Source organism: Chaetura pelagica, unplaced genomic scaffold (genome assembly GCF_000747805.2).
Source record: "Chaetura pelagica isolate M959 unplaced genomic scaffold, ChaPel_1.0 scaffold28, whole genome shotgun sequence".
Lineage (NCBI taxonomy): Eukaryota > Metazoa > Chordata > Aves > Apodiformes > Apodidae > Chaetura > Chaetura pelagica.
Window position 1 is genome coordinate 1,352,770 of NW_009954303.1, and position 20,813 is coordinate 1,373,582.

At 50.4% G+C, this 20,813-nt stretch overlaps 2 protein-coding genes across 2 annotated transcripts in view; both read left to right on the plus strand.

The window, feature by feature from the left end:
• Positions 1-243: 243 nt before the first annotated feature.
• On the plus strand, positions 244-14,085 carry CTSD (cathepsin D). Its single transcript, XM_010003889.1, has 8 exons — positions 244-397; positions 2,649-2,772; positions 4,305-4,423; positions 8,307-8,506; positions 9,627-9,749; positions 10,830-10,974; positions 11,980-12,078; positions 13,885-14,085. Exons 1-8 carry the CDS (start codon positions 266-268, stop codon positions 14,044-14,046), a joined length of 1,104 nt encoding a protein of 367 aa, XP_010002191.1. The 5' UTR covers positions 244-265; the 3' UTR covers positions 14,047-14,085.
• A 3,129-nt stretch (positions 14,086-17,214) lies between these two features.
• IFITM10 (interferon induced transmembrane protein 10) overlaps positions 17,215-20,813 on the plus strand; it is a 24,336-nt gene continuing 20,737 nt past the window's right edge. The window contains 1 exon segment of the mRNA XM_010003904.1: positions 17,215-17,249. Within this exon segment, the coding sequence (XP_010002206.1) occupies positions 17,215-17,249 (35 nt within the window).

Consider the following 20,813-nt stretch of genomic DNA (forward strand, 5'->3'; position numbering starts at 1 on the left):
GGCCTCTGCCCTGCCTGCAGGGACGGGTTCTGCCCTGGCCGCGCTTATTTATGGTGGGTTTTGGTGGCCCTCAAGTCGCCGTCCCCCCCCCACGCACACACCCTCCCCTCCCCCCGTACTCCGGCTTTGGGAAAAATGCTGCCAAGGGTGGCACAGCCAGGGGGCTGTTAGGTGCTCTGGCCCCCTCCTTGGGGATCCCAGACCCGCATTAACAGGTGGGTGGTCTCCCTCCTGCCACAGGATCCCCCTGACCAAGTTTCCCTCCATGCGGCGAGTCCTGAACGAGGTGGGGAGTGAGATCCCAGACATGAATGCCATCACCAACCTCATCAAATTCAGGCTGGGCTTCAGTGACGTGGCTGAGCCCACTCCAGAGATCCTGAAGAACTACATGGATGTAAGTAAGCCCGCCTTGCTGACCAGGCCCCAGCACGATGGGGTACACGTCCCGGGGGGGTGGTGAGGTGTGCCAACCTTGCCGTCCAGGAAGGTGAAGGAGGAAGAGATGTTGATCCCCTAGGAGAGATTCATGCACCCCCACAGCTTGGTGGGTGGTTGCCAAATGTTGCTTCCTTCATTGTTAAACTAAAAATAAAAACTAAAAATATTTTTAAAAAGCAAAAGTAGTAATAATAACAACCCACTGCAACTTGAGCAGGAGCTTTGCAGCTTCTGTGACCTGTTTCCCCTTTGTCATTGATTAACAGTTTTAAATAGAAGCTCCCTAGCTTGTGTGGTTCCTAGCACCTTTTTCTGTGTTTGGGCTCCATTTTCTGCAAGACAGGGGCACAAAATCGTGCTCCACTCCTTGGGGCATTGGAACATAAAAGAGAGCATAAGGCAGGAAGAGAGGGCTTGGACTGGGCACCAGTTTGCTGTGGAACTGGGGATGCAGGATCCTTCCACTTGCTGTTCTTCATCTTCTGCGTGGCCTTGGGGAAAAGCTACCCTGAACCTTCTCAAGAGCTTAGGGAGCAAAGACACCTTTGTGATGGAAGCAGCAATAAAAGGAGAAGCCAGATAAAGCATGTTGGGTTTGCCCTTGCCCGGTTCTTGGACACATGGAGCTTCCTGTTTCTGGGTTCTCTTCTGGGAACACTTGTGGCCTTTGGTGGGGATGTGGGTGCTGGGTAGCAGAGTAAAGCTGGTGCCAGATATCTGGACATTAATTCAGGATATTCCCTTCTGCTCCCCTTCTTGTCGCCTAGCCAGTACCATCCTGCCAGGGCTGTGCTGGGAAGGGCCACTGGTGTTTAAATTGTCAGGGCCAAAAGCTGACAGTTAGGGTGCTGGCAGTTGTGCCATAGTGTTGCCTCTTGTGCCTGCGGCTCAGGCTGCTGCTCAGGGAAGGACTCGGTGCCCTTGTCACAGGGGGACCAGCCCAACCCTGCAGCAGGAGATAAGGGACCACTAGGTCCTGCCTGGCCAACAATGTTCTTGCTGCCAGAGGAGCTGTTAGAAAAGGCACAACCTTCCCTAGACTGCCCTGTACGGTCCCCACCAGCCCTTGGGACCCCTTGTGGGTCTACGTGTGTGATTTACAGGGCCCCTTTACCAGAGGTTAATTTTCAGGCTCCAGCAATAATTACAAAATCTCTGGAAGCAAGTGCTGCCTCCCAATTATGGCTAATTGCAATGGATTATTAATTACTCTGTGAGCAATCCCAGTAAAATAAGCGCACAGGAGGTGAACAGCTTTGGTAATCCTGTTTTCTTCCCCTCTCCCTTCCCCCCTTAATTAAGTACATGGGGGGTCTTGGAAAGGCCACTGGCTGACTTCCCTTGCTAGCAAACTTGTTTCCAGGGCTCTGATCCAGCTGCTTGCCAAGCACAATACAGCTTTCTGTGCCTTTGGGAGGGCCGGGTAAGACGGGTCCGTCTGGGACCTGTCAAGCATTCCCCATTCATCCTCTCCCCTCTGGGTAGAGAGATGCCCTAAAAACATCTCGGCCACTCAGGTTTCTTCCAGTTCCAGCAGAGGTGTGCTCACAGCGCAGAGATGTATCCATAGAGAGGTATACCTGTGCTACAGGGACTTCTCCCAGACTCTCACCTCACAGCCCTTAAATACGTCCCTGGCAATGCTGCTGAAGTCCTTTTCTTTTGACATACACAACTGAGCATTTGTTTATTCCTCTCCAACCCATGGGCTCACCAGCTCCCACTGAAAGCCCCAGTAGCTTCACCCTAAGCTGCAGTGAGAAGAGCTCCTCCTTGCTGCTACCTAGTTCCTCTTCAAACCTGCCAGCAAGGGAGCTTCCTGGCCAGTTTCAACTTTTCAATAATGCAAGCAATTTGTCTGGCTTCCTCCCATCTCTTCCCTATAGTGAACTGCAGGCCAGCCTGCAGGCCTTCTCCTTTCTTTTCTGCCCTGTCTCCCTGCCCCGAAAGTCCTCCCCCGCAAGTGCCCATCCTGTTTCTCCTCCCCGATTTATGCTTTTGCCACCCACTGAAAGGAGGTGTGGACAACAAAGGGGAGCCTCCCTTCCAGAGAACAAGGGCTGGGAGTCTGTCCCCGCCAAAAATGAGAGAAGAGCAGTCTAGATAAGGAGCTGGTGCCCTTTTTCAGTCCTAAGAGATGTTTTTGTCTTTGATCCCTGCGTTTAGCCAGCCACCTCTGCTCACAGCTCCCTTCTCCTCCTTTGCAGGCCCAGTATTATGGTGAGATCGGCATTGGGACCCCCCCACAAATGTTCACTGTGGTCTTTGACACTGGCTCCTCCAACCTCTGGGTGCCATCTGTGCACTGTCACCTCTTGGACATCGCCTGCAGTAAGTGTCACTAGTGCCAGCCATGGCTCAGCGGCTTCTATTTCCCTGCAAAATGCAGATCCTGGCATTGCAAGAGGAGAAACTGAGGCAACAGCATGAAAGAGCTTGCCATAGGCTGGTGGGATTTTTAGAACCAGAGTTGGAAGTAGGATCCCAACCTCCTGTATATGGTCTTCACTACTCCTTTCCTGTTTTTTTTCCCTCTGCATTGCCCACACACAGCTTCAAACCTTCCCCAACTGCTTTGACCATGCAGCCAAGGAGCAGCATCACAGGTTGTGATGTTTCTTCCCCAATTATAGACTGACACTGCTGTTTGCCCCATTGCGCAAGGCTGGTGAAAAAAAATCAGCCTCTTGCCAGATCTGATACAAACTGTCCTAGTTTCTGGTTTATTGCTGTGTGGGGCATGCGTGTGCATGTTTATGGATTTATAATTAACAAGAGCCAGGTAGACGTGATGAGATAATATCCTGGGGACTACACGTGTTTTTTTTTTCTCTCTGACATTCCTATGGATGTTGGAGGTGCCAACCCTGTCTATGGCAAAATGCCATCCAAAACCCTCTGGCTGTGCTGCTTAAGCAGAGCAGAGAAACCTGTGGAGCCAAAAAATGCAACTGTGAAAGGTGGCCCACAGTGCTCGTTGGTAGGGAGGAAATTTGGGCTTCTTATACAGCCTTCTAGTGCACAGAGAGATGGACCTTCTTCTTGCATGTGAAATGAGATTTAGGACACCAGTAGAGTGGTGAGGTCTAGGCTTGATTTGTCCTGAGGACCTCTAACAGGCAGCTGATTTCCCAAGGCAGTGATGTGGGACTTGCTGGACCTGAAGGACTCATTTTACAAGCATTCAATGAGCCTAACCTCCTGCCAGGTTGGGATCCAGACTGCTCTGCCAGGGAAGTCCCAGTATAGCATGTTAGTTTCTGTAGGGCTCAGCTGATTTGTCCTCAGCTGGTGTCTACCTCACTCAATAAGCAGCCGTGGAGCTGTGCTGATTGAGCTTGCCATGTGCTGCTGCCCAACTCGTGACTCAGGAGGAATCTGCCCAGCCATAGAACCTTACAGTTCCCAACCCTTCCAAGGGGAAAAGCAGCTTGGACTAGGGCAAAGCCCTTCTTCTCTGCAAATAAAATAATATTTTGAGCCCTCTTGGTGCAAAAACAGTAACCATTCATGCCCAGAGCTGGTTGTATTTAAAGCCACCTTGGTTCTCCATGGCATGAGGGGGAAGTTTCGCTTTGCTGTCTGATGGACTCTGACACACCAGCCACGTAGTCTCTAGGCTCTTAATACCTGGTGGCCAAATCCGATTTAACAGCCAAATTGGATCTACCTACCTAATTCCCCAGACATTAGAAATGCTTTATTAAGCAGTCTGGGCTTGGCAAATGCCGGTTTCAGGCTCATCTTCACATTGTTGATTTTTTGTATGGATGAGATATGCAGTGTGGAGTTAAGTGTTGGGGAGCCCTCAGAATCAAGGAGCACTGATGTATCTTTCCATGTGTCCCCCTCTCTGGCTGCAGTGCTGCACCACAAGTACGATTCCTCCAAATCCAGCACCTACGTGGAGAACGGTACCGAGTTTGCCATCCACTATGGGACAGGGAGCCTCTCTGGATACCTCAGCCAGGACACTGTCACGGTGAGTAACAACTGCCCTTGCCCTGAGCTGCCCTGGCATGCTTTCAGCAGAGTGCTTTAAGCTATTTGATTTCAACAAGTTGTACTTCTCCAGTGTCCTATTCCTATCAACTATGCTTCAGTACCATGTTTCCAAGTGCTTTGGTACAAGGTGGTGGTGATGTGGTGAAGGTAATGTTGACCAAGACAGGCAGAGAAGGGGAAAGGTATTAATCAGCAGGCTAGGAGTGTGTACCATGTGCATGGTGCCCTGCAAACATGGTCTCTGGCCATCCCTCCAACCCTCTTCCCCCTGAGCCCAGAAATTTTCCAGCCCAAGGACACGTCAGCACCACTGTGCAGGCTGCTGGTGGTGCCCATCTGGTTCCTGGCTGATACCCATGCTGCAGTAGAAGGGCAGCTGCCCAGATACCCCATCCTGGTCTGGTGATGAGAACAGTGCTTCAGTTTGCAAAGGTTGTGTAATGCCTGTGGAGGGTTCCCCAGCATCATTCAGGGCCCAGCTTGAGGTAGTAGAAATTGCTGGTGACTGCTTCCCATCATGTCCTATTAAGTGAGCAAAGGCTGAGCTGTCTGTCCGTGAGCACCTTTCACGACTGCCTCCCACGTTTAGATGCTTGTGAGAGTTTTCCAGCTGCTGACAATCACTGGCACATGTGTTCCCAGATTACTTGGTCTCCTGGCAAAGGATAAGGGCATATGTTTGCTTCATGGGGGGAAGTGAGTTGGCAAAGCTTTGAATCAACACACAAATCAGGGGAATTGGGATTTTCCATGTTAGGTTCAGCTGGAAAGTATTGGCTTACTTATTTAATCGGGATTAAAAGAAAAATATCCAAGAATAGCTCGAAGTGGGTAGCTCATGCAAGGGGTACTCTTTAGCCTGTCCTTCTGGCAGGAAAATTTCAGGCTTGCTTGGAAGCACCGTGCCGTTGCCTCTGTGCTTCATCCAAACATGCTATCAGCTCAGGCTGGGTGCAGGACCCTCTTTCGGGGTGGGGGCTTTTGATGGGCTTGGTGAACCCTGACAATGAATGTGCCATTGCACATCTGGTTGTGTCCTCTGCCTCCTGCACCCACTGAGCTTCGGGACTGTTTCAGTTTTGTTTAATGCCATCCATTTCCTGCATCCCTCGGTTTGCTTAGAAGCACCCCATCTTCTTGCTGTTCTTGCCAAATGCAGGCACCCAGCACGTAGCATTAATGGGTTCTCTTACATTAGTTTTGCAAAATACAGATGGAGCTGGCAGAAGTGTCTGCATTCATCCCAGTAATGGAGCAGGGCAGTGAAGCAAACAGTGAACTTCTATTGTCCTGTGAAAGTGTGGGCTGGTTTAGGCACTTTCTGGCTTAATGCTGAGGCTGAAGTGAGTCAGAAGGGAATGTGGAATGTGCAGCTTTTTTTTGTTTGTTTGTAATTATGACCCTGAAACCTGCTTGTTAATTAGCTCTCTACTTTCTGGCAGCTCAGAGGAAGAATTTTGTGCCTGAGGTTGTTCAGGAAGTGGGGATGGCTCTTGACAACAAGCATGGCTTGTAGCATTTAGTTTCAGTCTGGGTGGAAGAAAGGTACATCTCTTGCATGGAGCCTGAGCTGTGTCACAGTTGCAGTACACAGAAGGGGGGGCACAACTCAGTGGGTTAAGGACCTTCAGCTTGGACACCAAGATGTGTCCTCTGATGCACAACATCCCATAGGCAAGCTCCCAGTTGGGTGTAGTCTGGAAATAGACATTGAAACAGCCTTCAGAGTGACCCTCTCTGTTCCAGCTGTCCCAATGGGTAGAAACAGCCACAGACGCCTCTGATAGCACTGACATCTGAATGAAAAATGCTGGTTAGCAGGTGGTCCAGAGTCCTTCAGCCCTGAATGATTTTTTTCTTTTTTGAGTGACGAACTCAATTTGAACATCCTCTCTCCTTCTGCAAAGGGGCAATGCCTCAGTACACCACACACCTTGATGCTGCTCACATTCCAAAGAGCAGCAGGTTCAGCCAGCCCTCTACTGCTCAGGCATCTCAGCCTTTTACCACAGCCTGACCTTGGGATGTCCTTCAAGGACAGCAGAGGAATCATCACTGGCCACAGAGCAGAAGGTCTCTCCTGGGGTTGCTGTGCAGGTACAAGGTGCAGGAGATGCCATTCCCTGCCTCTCCCATGTGTTGCTGCAGAGGGGGTCCCTGAGCCCTGTGCCGCGGAGGCTCTTTCCTCCAGTCTGCCTTTGCTATCTGGCCCTCAGTTGTTCAGCTGAGGCTGCTAACAAGGAGGCTGGGTGAGGTTCTGGGTGCTGACACCCATCTTGCCAAGTGCTGGAGGGTGGCCACCACACAGCAATCCACTAGTAATGGTTTTTTTGGTCACTCCATGTCTGGATGAGAGCCAGCCAAGGGATGGAGAGAGAAAAAGGATCTGTCACTTGGTGCCAGGGCTCTGCTAAAGATGCTTTTGAGTTTGTCTTGCTGAGGACCAAGCACAGGCAGGGTCTGCAGAGACCCCCACCTCATGGCAGATACCTGCCTCCTTCTTGGGATGTGCAACTGGGCTCAAAGCTGGTGCTCAGTTTTATCAGTCTGTTGCATTTTTATTTTTAAGTGGAAGCTTCATTGAACTTTCTGAGCTGCTGCAGGATGAGCAGTGCTCAGTGGTGGAGCTGTGGCTTCCATAACCCTGCAGCAAACAGCTGTGGCTGCTCCCCATGAGCTGTGTTGCTGTGAGCTGTTTAGTCCCACATTCTGCTTTTAGCTTTTGCAAGGCTCGATCACCCTTTTCTAGCACGAGCATTTGATACCATTAAAGCCAAGCCGCCCATCCTAGCTTTGCACTGTCTAACCCTGGGGGGATATTAGTAATTTACATGGATCATTATCTGCCGTCAGGTAGGAGAGGCCAGCTTTTTAGTCCAGCCTGATTCACTATCAGGGCTGCTAGGTGCAGGCTGAGAAGCTTGAATTTGCCTAGGTTGCTAAAATTGCCCACGGTTAGCCAGAAGCTTGAAAACTTCCTGAACTGCTGAAGTCAGGAGCCAACAGATGTGTTCTGCTACCTGTCAGCAGAGCCATCCTGCTTTCTATGATCCCCTTTCTGAGGATCTGCATTTGCAGGGCGTTTTAGCTTTCCAGTGGGGAATGCCCATCCTTCTTGTGGCTGGCAGGAGAGGTGACCTTTGCATTCGTAGTTCTCTGCTTGTTATTTTCATGCTTCAGGCTCAACCTCACTTTCCTGGTGGGGTCTTCTTCCCTCCCGTGGAAGGTCTTTCCAGGCTAGACAGTCATCTGGGAGATGCAGTGATATCCTGAGGATGTTTCTTAGGTAGGGGAGATCACAGGGGTTGTTGGCAGAGGTGTAGGGATTTGTGCTCCCAGCTGGGCTTGAGTACAGCACCAAAGGAGATAGGACACAGAGAAGACTTAGAATATATCTAGGCTGGGGAAGAGGATTAAAGGCATAGCACAAGAACCTTTCAGACTGAAAAGAAAGGATGAAGTAGGCAATAGGGAAAGGGATATGGGGTGACAAAATGATACAAGGCCCTCTGTGCAAAGAGAAGCTGCAAAATGGCATGGCCAGTGCTGGGACCCAGCAAAAAAGGCTGAAAGTGCTGAAGGAGGTGGGCAAAGAGCAAAGGGGGGCTCCTGCCTGTAGGGGTGTGCTGGTCTTTGCAGGGGCTCAGGAGCTGCTACTGTGCAGCCAGAGTGGCCTGCCCCACCCCTGAGGAGAGTGTCACCAGGGTATCTGGTTTCTGCAGCTGCCTTCTAATGCAAATGTGAAAGCAGGCAGCAGTGTGGCAGCACATTGAGGGATTGTTCTACAGCCAGTGTTCACTGAGATCCTGGTCCTGTAAGTCAATTTTCTTTATAATCTTTTCCCTCCCTATCTTGCTTAGCTTGGTGACTTGAAAATCCAGAACCAGATCTTCGCAGAGGCCGTGAAGCAGCCAGGCATCACATTCATTGCTGCCAAGTTTGATGGCATCCTGGGCATGGCATTCCCAAGGATTTCTGTGGACCACGTCACCCCTTTCTTTGATAACATCATGAACCAGAAGCTGATAGAGAAAAATATCTTCTCCTTCTACCTGAACAGGTAGTGTTTGGTTTGGTGGCACACCTCTGGCAAGCCCAGCCAAGCATTTCTTTGTGCTCCCAGCAGCACCTCTTGCTCTGTACCGGTTTATGCCCTCACCAGCATTGCTGAGGAGATCTCAGCAAAGCCTCCTTGCTGGAGCAATCAGGCCAAAAATCTCTCCTGTTTACTGCTTTGAAGTAAGAAGGGAAGAAATGCAGTCATTTTACTGATAAAAAGCTGGGTAGATTGGCTACCAGATTTCTTAGCTCATGTAGAGAAAGAGGATGTGTCCAGAGGAAAGAGAAATAAAAATAAACAGGGTTGTGATCATAAGATCATGAGATTGCACCCTGCTAGTGCAGTCCCTGTTAGGTGGGTAAACACAGCCCCAGTCTTGGCAAAATTCAGGAGCCACGTGGCCACCACTGTGTCCAGTTGTGAGCAACCATGCCCACCACCAGCCATTGCTAATGTTGGGGCTCACACTTCCTCAACCCCTGGGAAATCCTCCGATGTGACTCCTTGGATCTACCCACGCACTGCTGTTCTCCCCAGGACACCCCATACTCCTCCTGGCACCACAGGGGAGACTCTGAACTACTTCAGCCCAAAAAAGTAGCACACCAGGAGCAGGGAGGGCAGAGAGCACTGCTGCTGGCAGCTCGAGCACCAGCCCTCCCCCATCGCTGTGTTTCTTCCCATCTGCTCAGCAGCAAGTTTTTAGCTGACGGTAACCTTGAGGATTTGGCTCAGAGGCCACTGGCTGGTGTGGAGTCAGGTGCAGATAACCTAATGCTTCATCAGCTGTGCCCCCCTGCACATGTGCTTCTTACAGTCTGATTATTTGGGGGATCCCTGCACCGGTGCTCAGTTCCCCATTGCTGTTTCAAGTGTCCATGTGAAAGCATGAGGCAAAAAGCTGCAGATGTTTTCCCAGGGCCAAAGTGTTCTCATTTCCCCACCCCAGCCATCTCATAGTATCTGTCCTTGCCCTGATACATTATAGCACAATGTAAGTCTCTGTCTCCACTGTTGCTAATGCTGTGCTTCACCCACAGCATGTGATCTGGGGACACACAGAGGGGTTTATTCTTACCCTGCCCCTAACTTTCATGGGTTTGGGTTTGTTTTTTTCCAGAGACCCCACCGCTCAGCCTGGTGGTGAGCTGCTCCTGGGAGGGACTGATCCCAAATATTACAGCGGTGACCTCAGCTGGGTCAATGTCACACGCAAGGCCTACTGGCAGATCCACATGGATGGGTAAGTCTCCCTTCCACCTAAGTACATGTGTGAGGACACATGTGCAGACAGCTCACACTCAGGGTTGGGTTAAGACCATCATTGAAAGGGAATCATCCTCTATCCCTGCAACACATCTATGCCAAAAAAAAGTGCAGATTAAAATCCCATGCTAAGGCTGGGTCATTTGTTGCTGGAAGGGGAGGAGAGGCCGAGAACAGCAGCACATGTTCTGCAAAATTCTTCCCTCTTGTTTACAGTTTGGCCCTTGAAAATGCCTGCTACACCCTTGCAAAGTGGGGAAAAAAAGCTTGCCTATCCTCCTTGCAGGCAGCATGAGCCTCACAGATTAAAACTTGATGTTGCTCAGCTCTCAGCGAGGCCTGAGCTGTGTGGCTCACTTGCAGAAAGCTCCAGAGGAGCAGGATGAGGCCCCAGGAAGCCAGCCCTTGACTGAAGGGCATGGTGCTGCAATCAGTGCACATTGTTGGAGGCAGAGGGGAGGAGAGCGGGCTGAGCTGCCTGCCCATCAGCCCTGCAGTCTATTCTGAGCTCTCCCACGTGATGGGAACTTAAAAGCAGCCTGTGATCAGAGTGTGTCCTTTTCCTGGGGATCACATCCCTCCCCAGTGCAGGGTTTCAATTCTCATCTTCCCCCAGCCCTGCTGTGTTGGCAAAGTGTGGCAGACCCTAGTCTGGAAGGCTTTGTCTGTCTGTGCAGCTGTGAAATGCAATGCAGGTGAGGAAGCCTAAGCAGCTTTCCTTGCCCACAACGCCCTCTGCCATCAAACTGCCCCTTTAACCCTTTTTGCAGAAGCAAGGTCCACAGGCAGCAGTCTGGGCTGCCTACAGAAATGCAGTAACCCACCAAGGCACCCACTCTACTGGGAGCAGGTGAGTGCCCTGCAGGGAGCCAGGGGGTCTGTGCACTAAGTTGGTGCTGCATCAGGATTCTGAGTGCCTGTCCTTCCTGGGTGTCTGTCACAGCCCTCCCTTGCATGCCGACATGCTGCCCAGGCTCAGCTCTTCATTTCTTTGCCTGCTCCTGTCTTCACTGGGAGGCTTCTAAGGGTTGTCTTGTGTCTGGTCATCTCTTCCCAGGTTGGATGTTGCCAACGGCCTGACTCTGTGCAAAGGGGGCTGTGAGGCCATTGTGGACACAGGAACATCACTCATCACTGGCCCCACCAAGGAAGTGAAGGAGCTGCAGAAGGCCATTGGTGCAAAACCACTCATCAAAGGCCAGGTGAGGCTGGGCTGAGGAAGCAGGAGTCCATGATCATTGTGGCATCTGTACTGATGCCCTGCTTTACACCCAGATGCTTCTAGATATCTGTGTTCAGTTCCCTCTGCTCTCAGTTCCCAGCCTGTGTTCCTGGAAAAGCACTGGCATAGCTGGGACTCCTCCATCTTTTGACCCTGGGTAGTGCTCAACACCCTGCTCATACTCCCAGTAAAGAGCACAAGTGCTCATGCTCTCAGTAGAGAGCACAAGTCCAGTGAACTTAGGATGCTTTTGGTCATCTCTGCCACCCATCTTGGGAAGCAGAGAAGGGGTGCAAGTTGCAGTGGAGGGCAAGTTGCAGTGGAGGGCAAGGATCCATATTCACGTAAGTCCAGAGGCACTTCAAATATATTTAATTCAAATTACAGCCCTTCCCTATCAAGTTTTTAACCATTTTAACAAATCTCACAAGGTCATCTCTTCTCCCTGAAAGTGTGGAGGAGCAGGGATTATGAGAATCCTCTAGGAAGTATGCTCTGCTCTGAAACCCCTCTGAGATTATGTGAGCACTTCTAGGCTTTTAATGCAGTGTGGGCAAAACCCACACTGCAGCAACAACTGGCTTAGACCTGCCACCTTTCCCAAGACTTGCCACTCTTAATTAAACCAGCTTTGTCCATTCACCACACTGTGAGTCCCAGTCTGTGCCTCTAGGATGTATTAAGCCATGTCTCCCTCTCCTGTGGTAGAAGTACCCTGCTGTGTCAGGTGCAGGACTCAGCAGAGCCAAAAGCTGAACCCAGCATCCTTTGGCTCCATCCCTAAAACCCTCTGGCTCCTCAGCTTGCAACCCTGGGCAGGAAGCAGTTCACTTAGGCAGCTTGAGCCTCTTTTGCACCCTGAGATAAGCAGTTCTTAGGGAAGACCCCAGTAAAGGTGTGGTTGTGTCTGGGGTCAGATCATGCCCTTTCCTGACAGTGTGGGAGCTGCAAACTAAATCTGAAGCCTTTACTGTTTCTGTTTCAGTATGTGATCGCCTGTGATCAGGTGCCGTCTCTGCCTGTGGTCACACTAACACTAGGAGGGAAGCCCTACCAACTGACTGGAGAGCAGTATGTCTTCAAGGTGTGTCCAGGCAGCTTTTGCAAGCCTTACACTTCTGCATCAGGGCCTAACTTTTGCCTTCTTCAGTCAAACCTCAACCACAACATCCAAAATGCAAGAGCAGCAAAAGCAAGCCTGGAGCTGGCACTTGAGGAAAAAGTCTGAAAGGTTGGGGTGACAGGGTGGTGGCACTGGCTGATGAAGCTAGGCGACCTGACCAAAGGCCTGCAGGTGCAAACCCCCTGCATAATGCTCATGAGGGATAGCAGGGTGGGAGAGAAAGGGCAGACAGGCCATTGCACCTCTTTCTACAAGCATTTTGCACATTTCTGCTGAAAAAAAGCCACCCATCTTGGGAAGCAGAGAAGGGGTGCAAGTTGCAGTGGAGGGCAAGTTGCAGTGGAGGGCAAGGATCCATATTCACGTAAGTCCAGAGGCACTTCAAATATATTTAATTCAAATTACAGCCCTTCCCTATCAAGTTTTTAACCATTTTAACAAATCTCACAAGGTCATCTCTTCTCCCTGAAAGTGTGGAGGAGCAGGGATTATGAGAATCCTCTAGGAAGTATGCTCTGCTCTGAAACCCCTCTGAGATTATGTGAGCACTTCTAGGCTTTTAATGCAGTGTGGGCAAAACCCACACTGCAGCAACAACTGGCTTAGACCTGCCACCTTTCCCAAGACTTGCCACTCTTAATTAAACCAGCTTTGTCCATTCACCACACTGTGAGTCCCAGTCTGTGCCTCTAGGATGTATTAAGCCATGTCTCCCTCTCCTGTGGTAGAAGTACCCTGCTGTGTCAGGTGCAGGACTCAGCAGAGCCAAAAGCTGAACCCAGCATCCTTTGGCTCCATCCCTAAAACCCTCTGGCTCCTCAGCTTGCAACCCTGGGCAGGAAGCAGTTCACTTAGGCAGCTTGAGCCTCTTTTGCACCCTGAGATAAGCAGTTCTTAGGGAAGACCCCAGTAAAGGTGTGGTTGTGTCTGGGGTCAGATCATGCCCTTTCCTGACAGTGTGGGAGCTGCAAACTAAATCTGAAGCCTTTACTGTTTCTGTTTCAGTATGTGATCGCCTGTGATCAGGTGCCGTCTCTGCCTGTGGTCACACTAACACTAGGAGGGAAGCCCTACCAACTGACTGGAGAGCAGTATGTCTTCAAGGTGTGTCCAGGCAGCTTTTGCAAGCCTTACACTTCTGCATCAGGGCCTAACTTTTGCCTTCTTCAGTCAAACCTCAACCACAACATCCAAAATGCAAGAGCAGCAAAAGCAAGGCTGGAGCTGGCACTTGAGGAAAAAGTCTGAAAGGTTGGGGTGACAGGGTGGTGGCACTGGCTGATGAAGCTAGGCGACCTGACCAAAGGCCTGCAGGTGCAAACCCCCTGCATAATGCTCATGAGGGATAGCAGGGTGGGAGAGAAAGGGCAGGCAGGCCATTGCACCTCTTTCTACAAGCATTTTGCACATTTCTGCTGAAAAAAAAAAAGCCACAAGGCCAGTCTTGTCGTGGCAAAGGCCACTAGGCTGGCATTTAATCCATCAGAATCAAACTTGCAGGGACAGTCTTGTGCAGAATTTCAACAACTGATCTAATTCAGAGTTGTGTGGGCTGAGAGGTTTATGGGTATGTGCAGTGTAAGGGAGGGTGGGAATCTGGGTTTGGGGCTATGGCAGCAGAAAGTTGGGAATTACTTCTGCAAGCGATGGATCTCAGACTGGGAGAAGCTGTAGCTCAACTGGTCGTGGCAGGTATTATTGCTGAGCCTGTGAGGTTGAGGGAAGGGGAGGACCTCCTTGGACTGAAGCTTTCACTCTTCTTTCTAGATTACTGTGTCAGGAGAGACCATCTGCATGAGCGGTTTTTCAGGCCTGGACATTCCACCCCCAGGGGGCCCCCTCTGGATCCTGGGAGATGTCTTCATTGGCCCCTACTACACCGTCTTTGATCGTGATAATGACTCTGTTGGCTTTGCCAAATGCGTCTAAGCGCCTAACCCCACTGCCTCTCCCACACGCACTTACACACATGCACAGGAGCTGTAGAGAAAGATTATCAGGATTAGAAACCCAGTGAGTGGAAAGGAAGGAAAAGAAAAAGAAATGGAACTAAGTTTAAAATTACATGGAAAATAGTCCTTAGTGCCCTGCTAGCTACTTGTCCCCCTCTGTTGCATAGGTGGTGCTGGGAGGACTCTAGTTGACAACTCCAGCTGGAGTGGCCCCTTGCTTTACTCCTAGGTCTTTGTCTTTAAGAATTATTCTCAGAACTGAACAAGACCCTCTTGTGTCTCCTAGCTCTGCTCTCCTTCCTGAGGGAACAGCTGGCTGGAGACAGTTCCTGGCACCTCTGTTCCTGCAGAGAGGTTGTGCAACTGCTCTTGGGTTTGGGCTTCTAGTCTCGAGGAGAGGGTCAGGGAAGGCTGCCCAGCACATTATTTACTTCTTGCTTTTTCTCTGATGAAGTGGGTGAGTGGGATGTGAGGGAGAGTCTGTCTTTTTCACCCCTCCACAATGGGTTGAGGCAGCAACCACTCAGTCATTTCTCAATGGATTTGTGCTGGCTTGGTCCTAGGAGAGCACGTCCCAGGCTGGAACAATGGGGGATTGCCTAAGGGTTGAGTTACAGAGCCCCAGGGCTTTGGTGGTGTGTTTTTGTGTTGCAATGTCACTAGTGGGAGAACTGGAGGCATGATGTTGGTGTGCCTGACAAGGCATAGGGAGGCTCCAGCCAGTGGGACTCTTCAGAGAGTGAGAATGTAAAGGGGTCAGGATAGCATTTAATAGAGGTCACCTCAGTTCGTGGCCAGGAAGGCCTGGCTTTTTTGCTGAGTAAAGTCACTTGACAGGTTCTTTCGAGTTCGGTGAACTTCTCCCAGGTTCCCCAAACCACCAATCTTCCCAGCTTCATTTGTAGCCAGTGAGTTGAAAGTAATGTTTCCTAAAGCAAGTAAGTGATCTACAAGCTGAAATCATGCTGATAAAATCTGTAGGTGTTTTTCAGCCATGTAAGGCCTTTTGGAAACGTTCACAGTGTTTTTATCTTCTCACAACTCAAGAGACAGTTCTCAGAGACAGCAAGTTTCCCAAGCTGGAGGATGCCATGGCAGATGCTGGACTTGCATTCACTTCCCTGCTGCCCTGTCCTGAAATCCAGCTCCCTTTAACACTTTCCTTATCTGCTTTCCACCTTACTAACTCTGGTGAGAGCTGTTCACATTCACTCTGTGTTGCACAGTCCTGCTTCAGAGAGGTTGTAGCTGATTTAGCTGTGCTCACAGATCGTCCCGCAAAGCCAAGGTGTGCACATGTGGAGCTGCTCACTTCAGTGGGCTGGTCTCAGTAGGCAAACACTGGTGGAGCTGGGAGGGTGATAAAGTGAGGTTTAAGCAGTACTGGAAAGCAGAAGGGAGTCTGCCAAGAACCCCAGCCTATGCTGGGGATAAATGACTCTTTGCTTTCCCAGTACACTGGATGAGGTCCTGAAGTTAGGGAGTGGCAGCAGGTAGGGGGAAACCTGAGGGTGATAAGAAGACCAGGTCAGCACCAACTGTGACCCAGACCAGACAAAGCAGATGGTAAAATCCTGGCTCCCCAAAATTCTCTAATAATCCTGCTAGCAGGTACCAGAAAGATCCTCAGTCAGTGGATGAATAGATGGTTATGCCCTGTGAAATGCATATATATCATCCCCAGAGTTGAATTTGCCACAATCATCAGATGCATATGTGGGAAGGAGGTCCCGAGGTGAGCTGTGGGAGGACAGTGAGCACGTGGCCTCACACTTCAGAGGGGTCTGGCCTGAGCAGTGGGGACAGGCCTGGGAACGCTTCTTGTGGGTGTATTGTCCCTGCAACTCTGGATGTGATAAATGCTACTCCCAAAGCTTGCTTCTTCCTGCTTGTAGTCTTCACCTACAACCCTGCATCTGGACACCCAAGGACATCTGTTGCAGCCTGGCAAGAGAACAGGTTGTTACAAAAAAAAAAAATAATCAGTAGGTATTCCCAAAATGAGCAGATATTCTAGCACCACTCCAGAGAGACCTGGTTTCACACAAGTTCAAGTGCCCAGAGCTCCTTCAACTCCTACTGCACTGTTTCCCAGCAGCAGGATTTCTCCAGCACTGTGAGACAGAGACAGCCTCTCAAGTACCCTCTAACCAGACCTGATGCGAAGGGGAAGTCTGACATGGAGCTGGCGGTGGGTTTGGGACATCTTTGGCATCAGACTTAAGTGGGACATACGGTGCAGCCCCACAACATGCCATCAGGCTGTGGTTCTGCTTGGTGTGCAATGCCTTATGCCAACCATGTCATAGCCTCTGTGGTAACCCAAGTCTGGGCTGATGTCTGTCCTCAGGCAGGCAGGAGTCTGGGAAAAAAGCACAGCCCAAAATGATGCCCTGAGTGACGTACTTTAGGATAAGCTGGAGGAGCAGGTCATCATAGTCTTCCCTGAATGGATCTCCTCCCCTTTTTCTTTTATTTACGTTTTTAAACCAAACTCTTAATGGTGTGACTGGGTTTTTTTAAGTCTAATTTGCTGTTGGAATTCCTGTCTCATAGGAAATTGAGATGAAAATACAGTATTTCCTCCCCTTAGATCTGAGAGTGGTCTTTCCTCAAGCAGTTTGAGATGCCAGACTCTTCCTTGGTGTCTAGAGACTGTGTGTCCTTGACCTGTTGGGTCAATATGTCTAGTCACCGACTCAGGTAGACCCATACATGCTTCAGAAAGGCTCCTTCCCTTCTTTCTGAGAAGGAGACATGCTGGTGTCAGTTGGGTTTGTCTTTTTTTAGTATATGAACTTGAGCTGTTCAGGATGACACAACAGTGTCACCTGCCTGACCCAACAACACTGGGGTGGCTGGCACTCCCAGCATCTCTCCTAACCTACAGCCTTCTCCTGGGGTCACATCTCCCTGTCTGGGTATTGCCAAGGGTAGTCCTCCTGCAGGATACTCAGGCTGTCCCCTGGGCCAGCTGGAACAAGCTTGTGTTTCTCTTGGGACATAGAGTGGTCCTGTAGCAGCTAAAGTGGGACGCTAGTTTCTAAGTCCAGCCTAAAACCCACTAGGATGTGGAGTTTATACTCCCAGGACCTGGTGATAAGAGCTTGGGCATTATTTTCAAAATACAGGCTATTGCCTGAATATGCAATTTTTAGTCCTGGCGCTGCAGTACGGAAGGTAGAGACTGATGCAGAATGAAGGCCCCATGTGCCAGGTAGAAGATAAGACCTAATCCTTGCTTTGAAAAAAGCATCATCTACATAAGCTAAATGGATGCAGCCAAGTCCCATCCCATTTTCTGAGCACAGATCTAAGCACACAGAGAACCTGATTTCCCCACTGGTGCATGCTGAACCTCTGTCCCCCAGGATGCCTTAATATCCTGATCAGCTGTTCTCCAATGTTAAAGAGATGGATTTAACCCAAAAGGATTGGCTTGGTCCTGAAAACCAGTCATGCAGCACACCGTTCCTCAATAGCTCAGGGGGAGAACAAGTCATCTGCTGCCAAATATTGACGGGAATGCGAGTGCATTGTTCCTGCTGGGAGGGTTGTGCCTGAGCTTTTAATCGTGCCGTGACTACTGAACGTTACGTCTCAATGGGGACAGTCATAGGCTTGATCCTCAGAAGCCAAGAGCCAGGATTGTCCACCCCTGCTTTTCCAGCAGGGAACAGAGCACACCCCACCCCATGAGCCATCTGCACCTGGCCTCACATTATCTTGCCCAGTGAATACCCAGGTTTACACCAGCCGCCCCATTTACTGTACCATCTGCAGAACTCCATGCACATGACAATTTGATAACTCACTCTCTTAAATGTCTCCACGGATGCAAAGAAGATAAAACTTTTCATTATATGTCCCCTTGAGTGGTAGGGTGCTTGGCCCTGACCCTCAGAGCTGTCTTCAAGGGTCTGCTCCTTCTTCAACCAACTCTGTTTAGGTCTTGGCTTCAAGTCCACTCAGACAAGGATCTGCCCAAGGAGAAGGAGGATGAGACCCCTTGTTTATGGAGACAACGTCTTCATCTGGTTGGCTCAGCACTTTTTTGTTTTGGGAAACTATTTTTACCCACCATCAATGACGAATAACATTGTTTTGGGGGGTGGTGGCTTTTTTTTCTTTTTTCCGCTCTTTCTTGGATTTATTTTTAGGTTCCTTTGGGAGGGAGAAGAAGTGGAGTGCAAATTGAAAGCTTAGAGGACAGGAGACAGAGATCAAGGGAGAGCGGGGAGATGGGATTTAGTTCTCTAAGCCTCTGACCACCTTACTGCTTATGGGGCTTAGCAATGCATTGAGGAAATTTATAGGGGGAACAGGGAAGAACATTCAGGAGGTTATGGGCTTTCTCCTTCAGAGAAATGCAGGGGAAGGTCATGCTAATAGTTCTTCCAGAGAGCTGGAGTAGGATTTAGGGTGGCAGACTTTCTCATGGGTCTTGATTGTGCTACAACCCACCTATCTTCAACACAATTACAAGACAACTGCTTTGGGGCAGGAAACATCTTTCACTTCTGCTCATCCAGTGCTTAGCAATGCAGGCCTTGATGCCGTAGTGATCCAGGTAATTATTCATACTCGCCCCATCTTTTATTTCAAAGGAAAGTGGTCCTAGACCTTATGGTTGAGGGCTTGCATTCATGACCTTGAAAGATTCCCAGAAAATAGCCATGTTAAAATAATGCAGAATGCTGAGGGATTCTTATTCCTTGTGTCTTTTTCAAGCTAGTTCCCTAGTTCTGAAGGGTCATAATAAATGGTTTTTGAACTAGTGATGCTGCATATATACCGTTGTGGTCCACCTTCATAAGCTTCTCAGTGCTCACTTTTAGCATTGAGAAAGATGATGAATTACCAACCCAAAGACCCAAAAGTGCTCTGCCAACCATAGGGTCAGCCTGGTGCCTGGAGAAGAGAAAAAGCAGCCATCCAACCTCCCTGAGCTTTCAATCCTATTCACACCAGGGAAAGCACCCACCTCTCTTGATCCCACATACCCTTACACCACCCTGCTGCCTCCTCTTGCCTCCTCTTACCCTCTCTTGCTTCCTCTTACCCCCTCTTTGACTTTTTTCACTTCTTGCTCTCCATCCCTACTTGTCATTAAGGAGAGAAACAGTCACACCTACACAACTTTCTCCAGACAAATGAACAGCAGGCTCATCAGTAGCTCCCACAGCAGACAGCAATGTGTATCCAAGGGGTTTCATTGCTTCTCCCGAGTTGTGCTCTGCACAACTGCAAGTTGCCCAGGTTTGCCCAAGACCTCCAGAAAAGCTGAGGAGAGCTGACCGTGGCTCTGCCTCTCCTGCAAACATCTTAATCGCATGGGAACATCACTCTCACCCTGGCTCTGCTTCTGTTCCTTAGCAACTTCTTGGAGAGAGACCTGGGTCTCGTTACAGGTAGCTGTAGCACTAATAAAAATCCCTCTTTACTTTGGCAGGGCCCAACATCACTGGCTGTGATAAATCCCAAACCAAAGGGCAATTTGTCCTTTTTTAACCAGTGCAGCCACCTTCAGACAGATTAAACTGGCCTTCTGCAAACTGGAGCCCCTCCAGCCTGGGAGCGCAGTGGCTGCATGAGAAATCCCCTTGCATCACACCAACCCACGGGGATGAACACGAGGTGGATGCCACTATGCAGGAGCCAAACCTGCCTGAGAACAGCTGAGTGAATTACCATACTTATTTCTTAGCTCAGCACTTTGCAGGCAGGCTTAAGGCATTTCCAGAGGATTTCCCTTCCCCTGCAGGTACTGCTTGCACAAACTTTTGTTTTACCCAGCCTGTTTTCAGTACTCTGGGATTTCTCTGCTCCCCTTCCCCAGCACTCCAGCCAAACTGGATGCTGCCTCAAAGCCACCTGCACTGGGCCAGGCTCTGCCACTGCGAGGTGACATGGCATGTCCTCATGTCCTCACCCTCCCCATGCAACGGCTGTGTCCTCCCAAATGACCTGCAAGCTGTTCCGATGCAGCACCAGCTGATCTCCAGTATCACATCCCTCAGGGGATGCTACCACAGCACCCCAGAATGGGTTACCATGCAGCTCCCAGGGCTGTTTGCAATGGGAGACAGCAAGCATTTCTCTGATCCTATGCCAAGCCTGGGCACAGCCAGATTGTGACATGCCCCCCTCCTCCCCTAAAGCAGACACATGCCCTGCGTCCTGTTTGCTCAGTGCTGGCAGGATTTATTGCCCCACTTGCAGGATTTATCTCAATTGCATCTACCTCCCACAGCCAGAGCACTTTTTCCCCCGTGGCACTGCATCACTCCCACCTCCCCTCGCCACACTGTCCCCATCATCCCCAAATGTCCCTGCCAGGCTTGCTTAAGGTTTTTCTCCCAGACCCATGGGAGCAAACCCACAACCCGGGCTGCCGCAAGACCCCACTGCTAAGGACTCTGTGGGTGATGCTGGGAAGAACGGGGCCGAGCATCCCTCTGAGTATGCCAGGGAAGCTGCTCGGCCGGATCTGGGAGATGTCCTTCTCCAGCGAGGTTCTTCCAGGATGCTCCAAGCAGGAGGTGACGTCCCTGTAGCGGGGACACGAGAAGGGAAGGAGCTCTCCTGTGTGAAGCATGTTTGAGGGGAGAAGGGAGGCTGCAGGCTGACCTTCCCAGCCCCTAACTCTGCCTCTCGGGCACCCCTAGCCCATGGGTGCCTCCCCCCCCACCAGCTCCCTCCCCTCCTCCCGCAACTCCAGCGCCGAGGAAGCCCAGCCGGCGG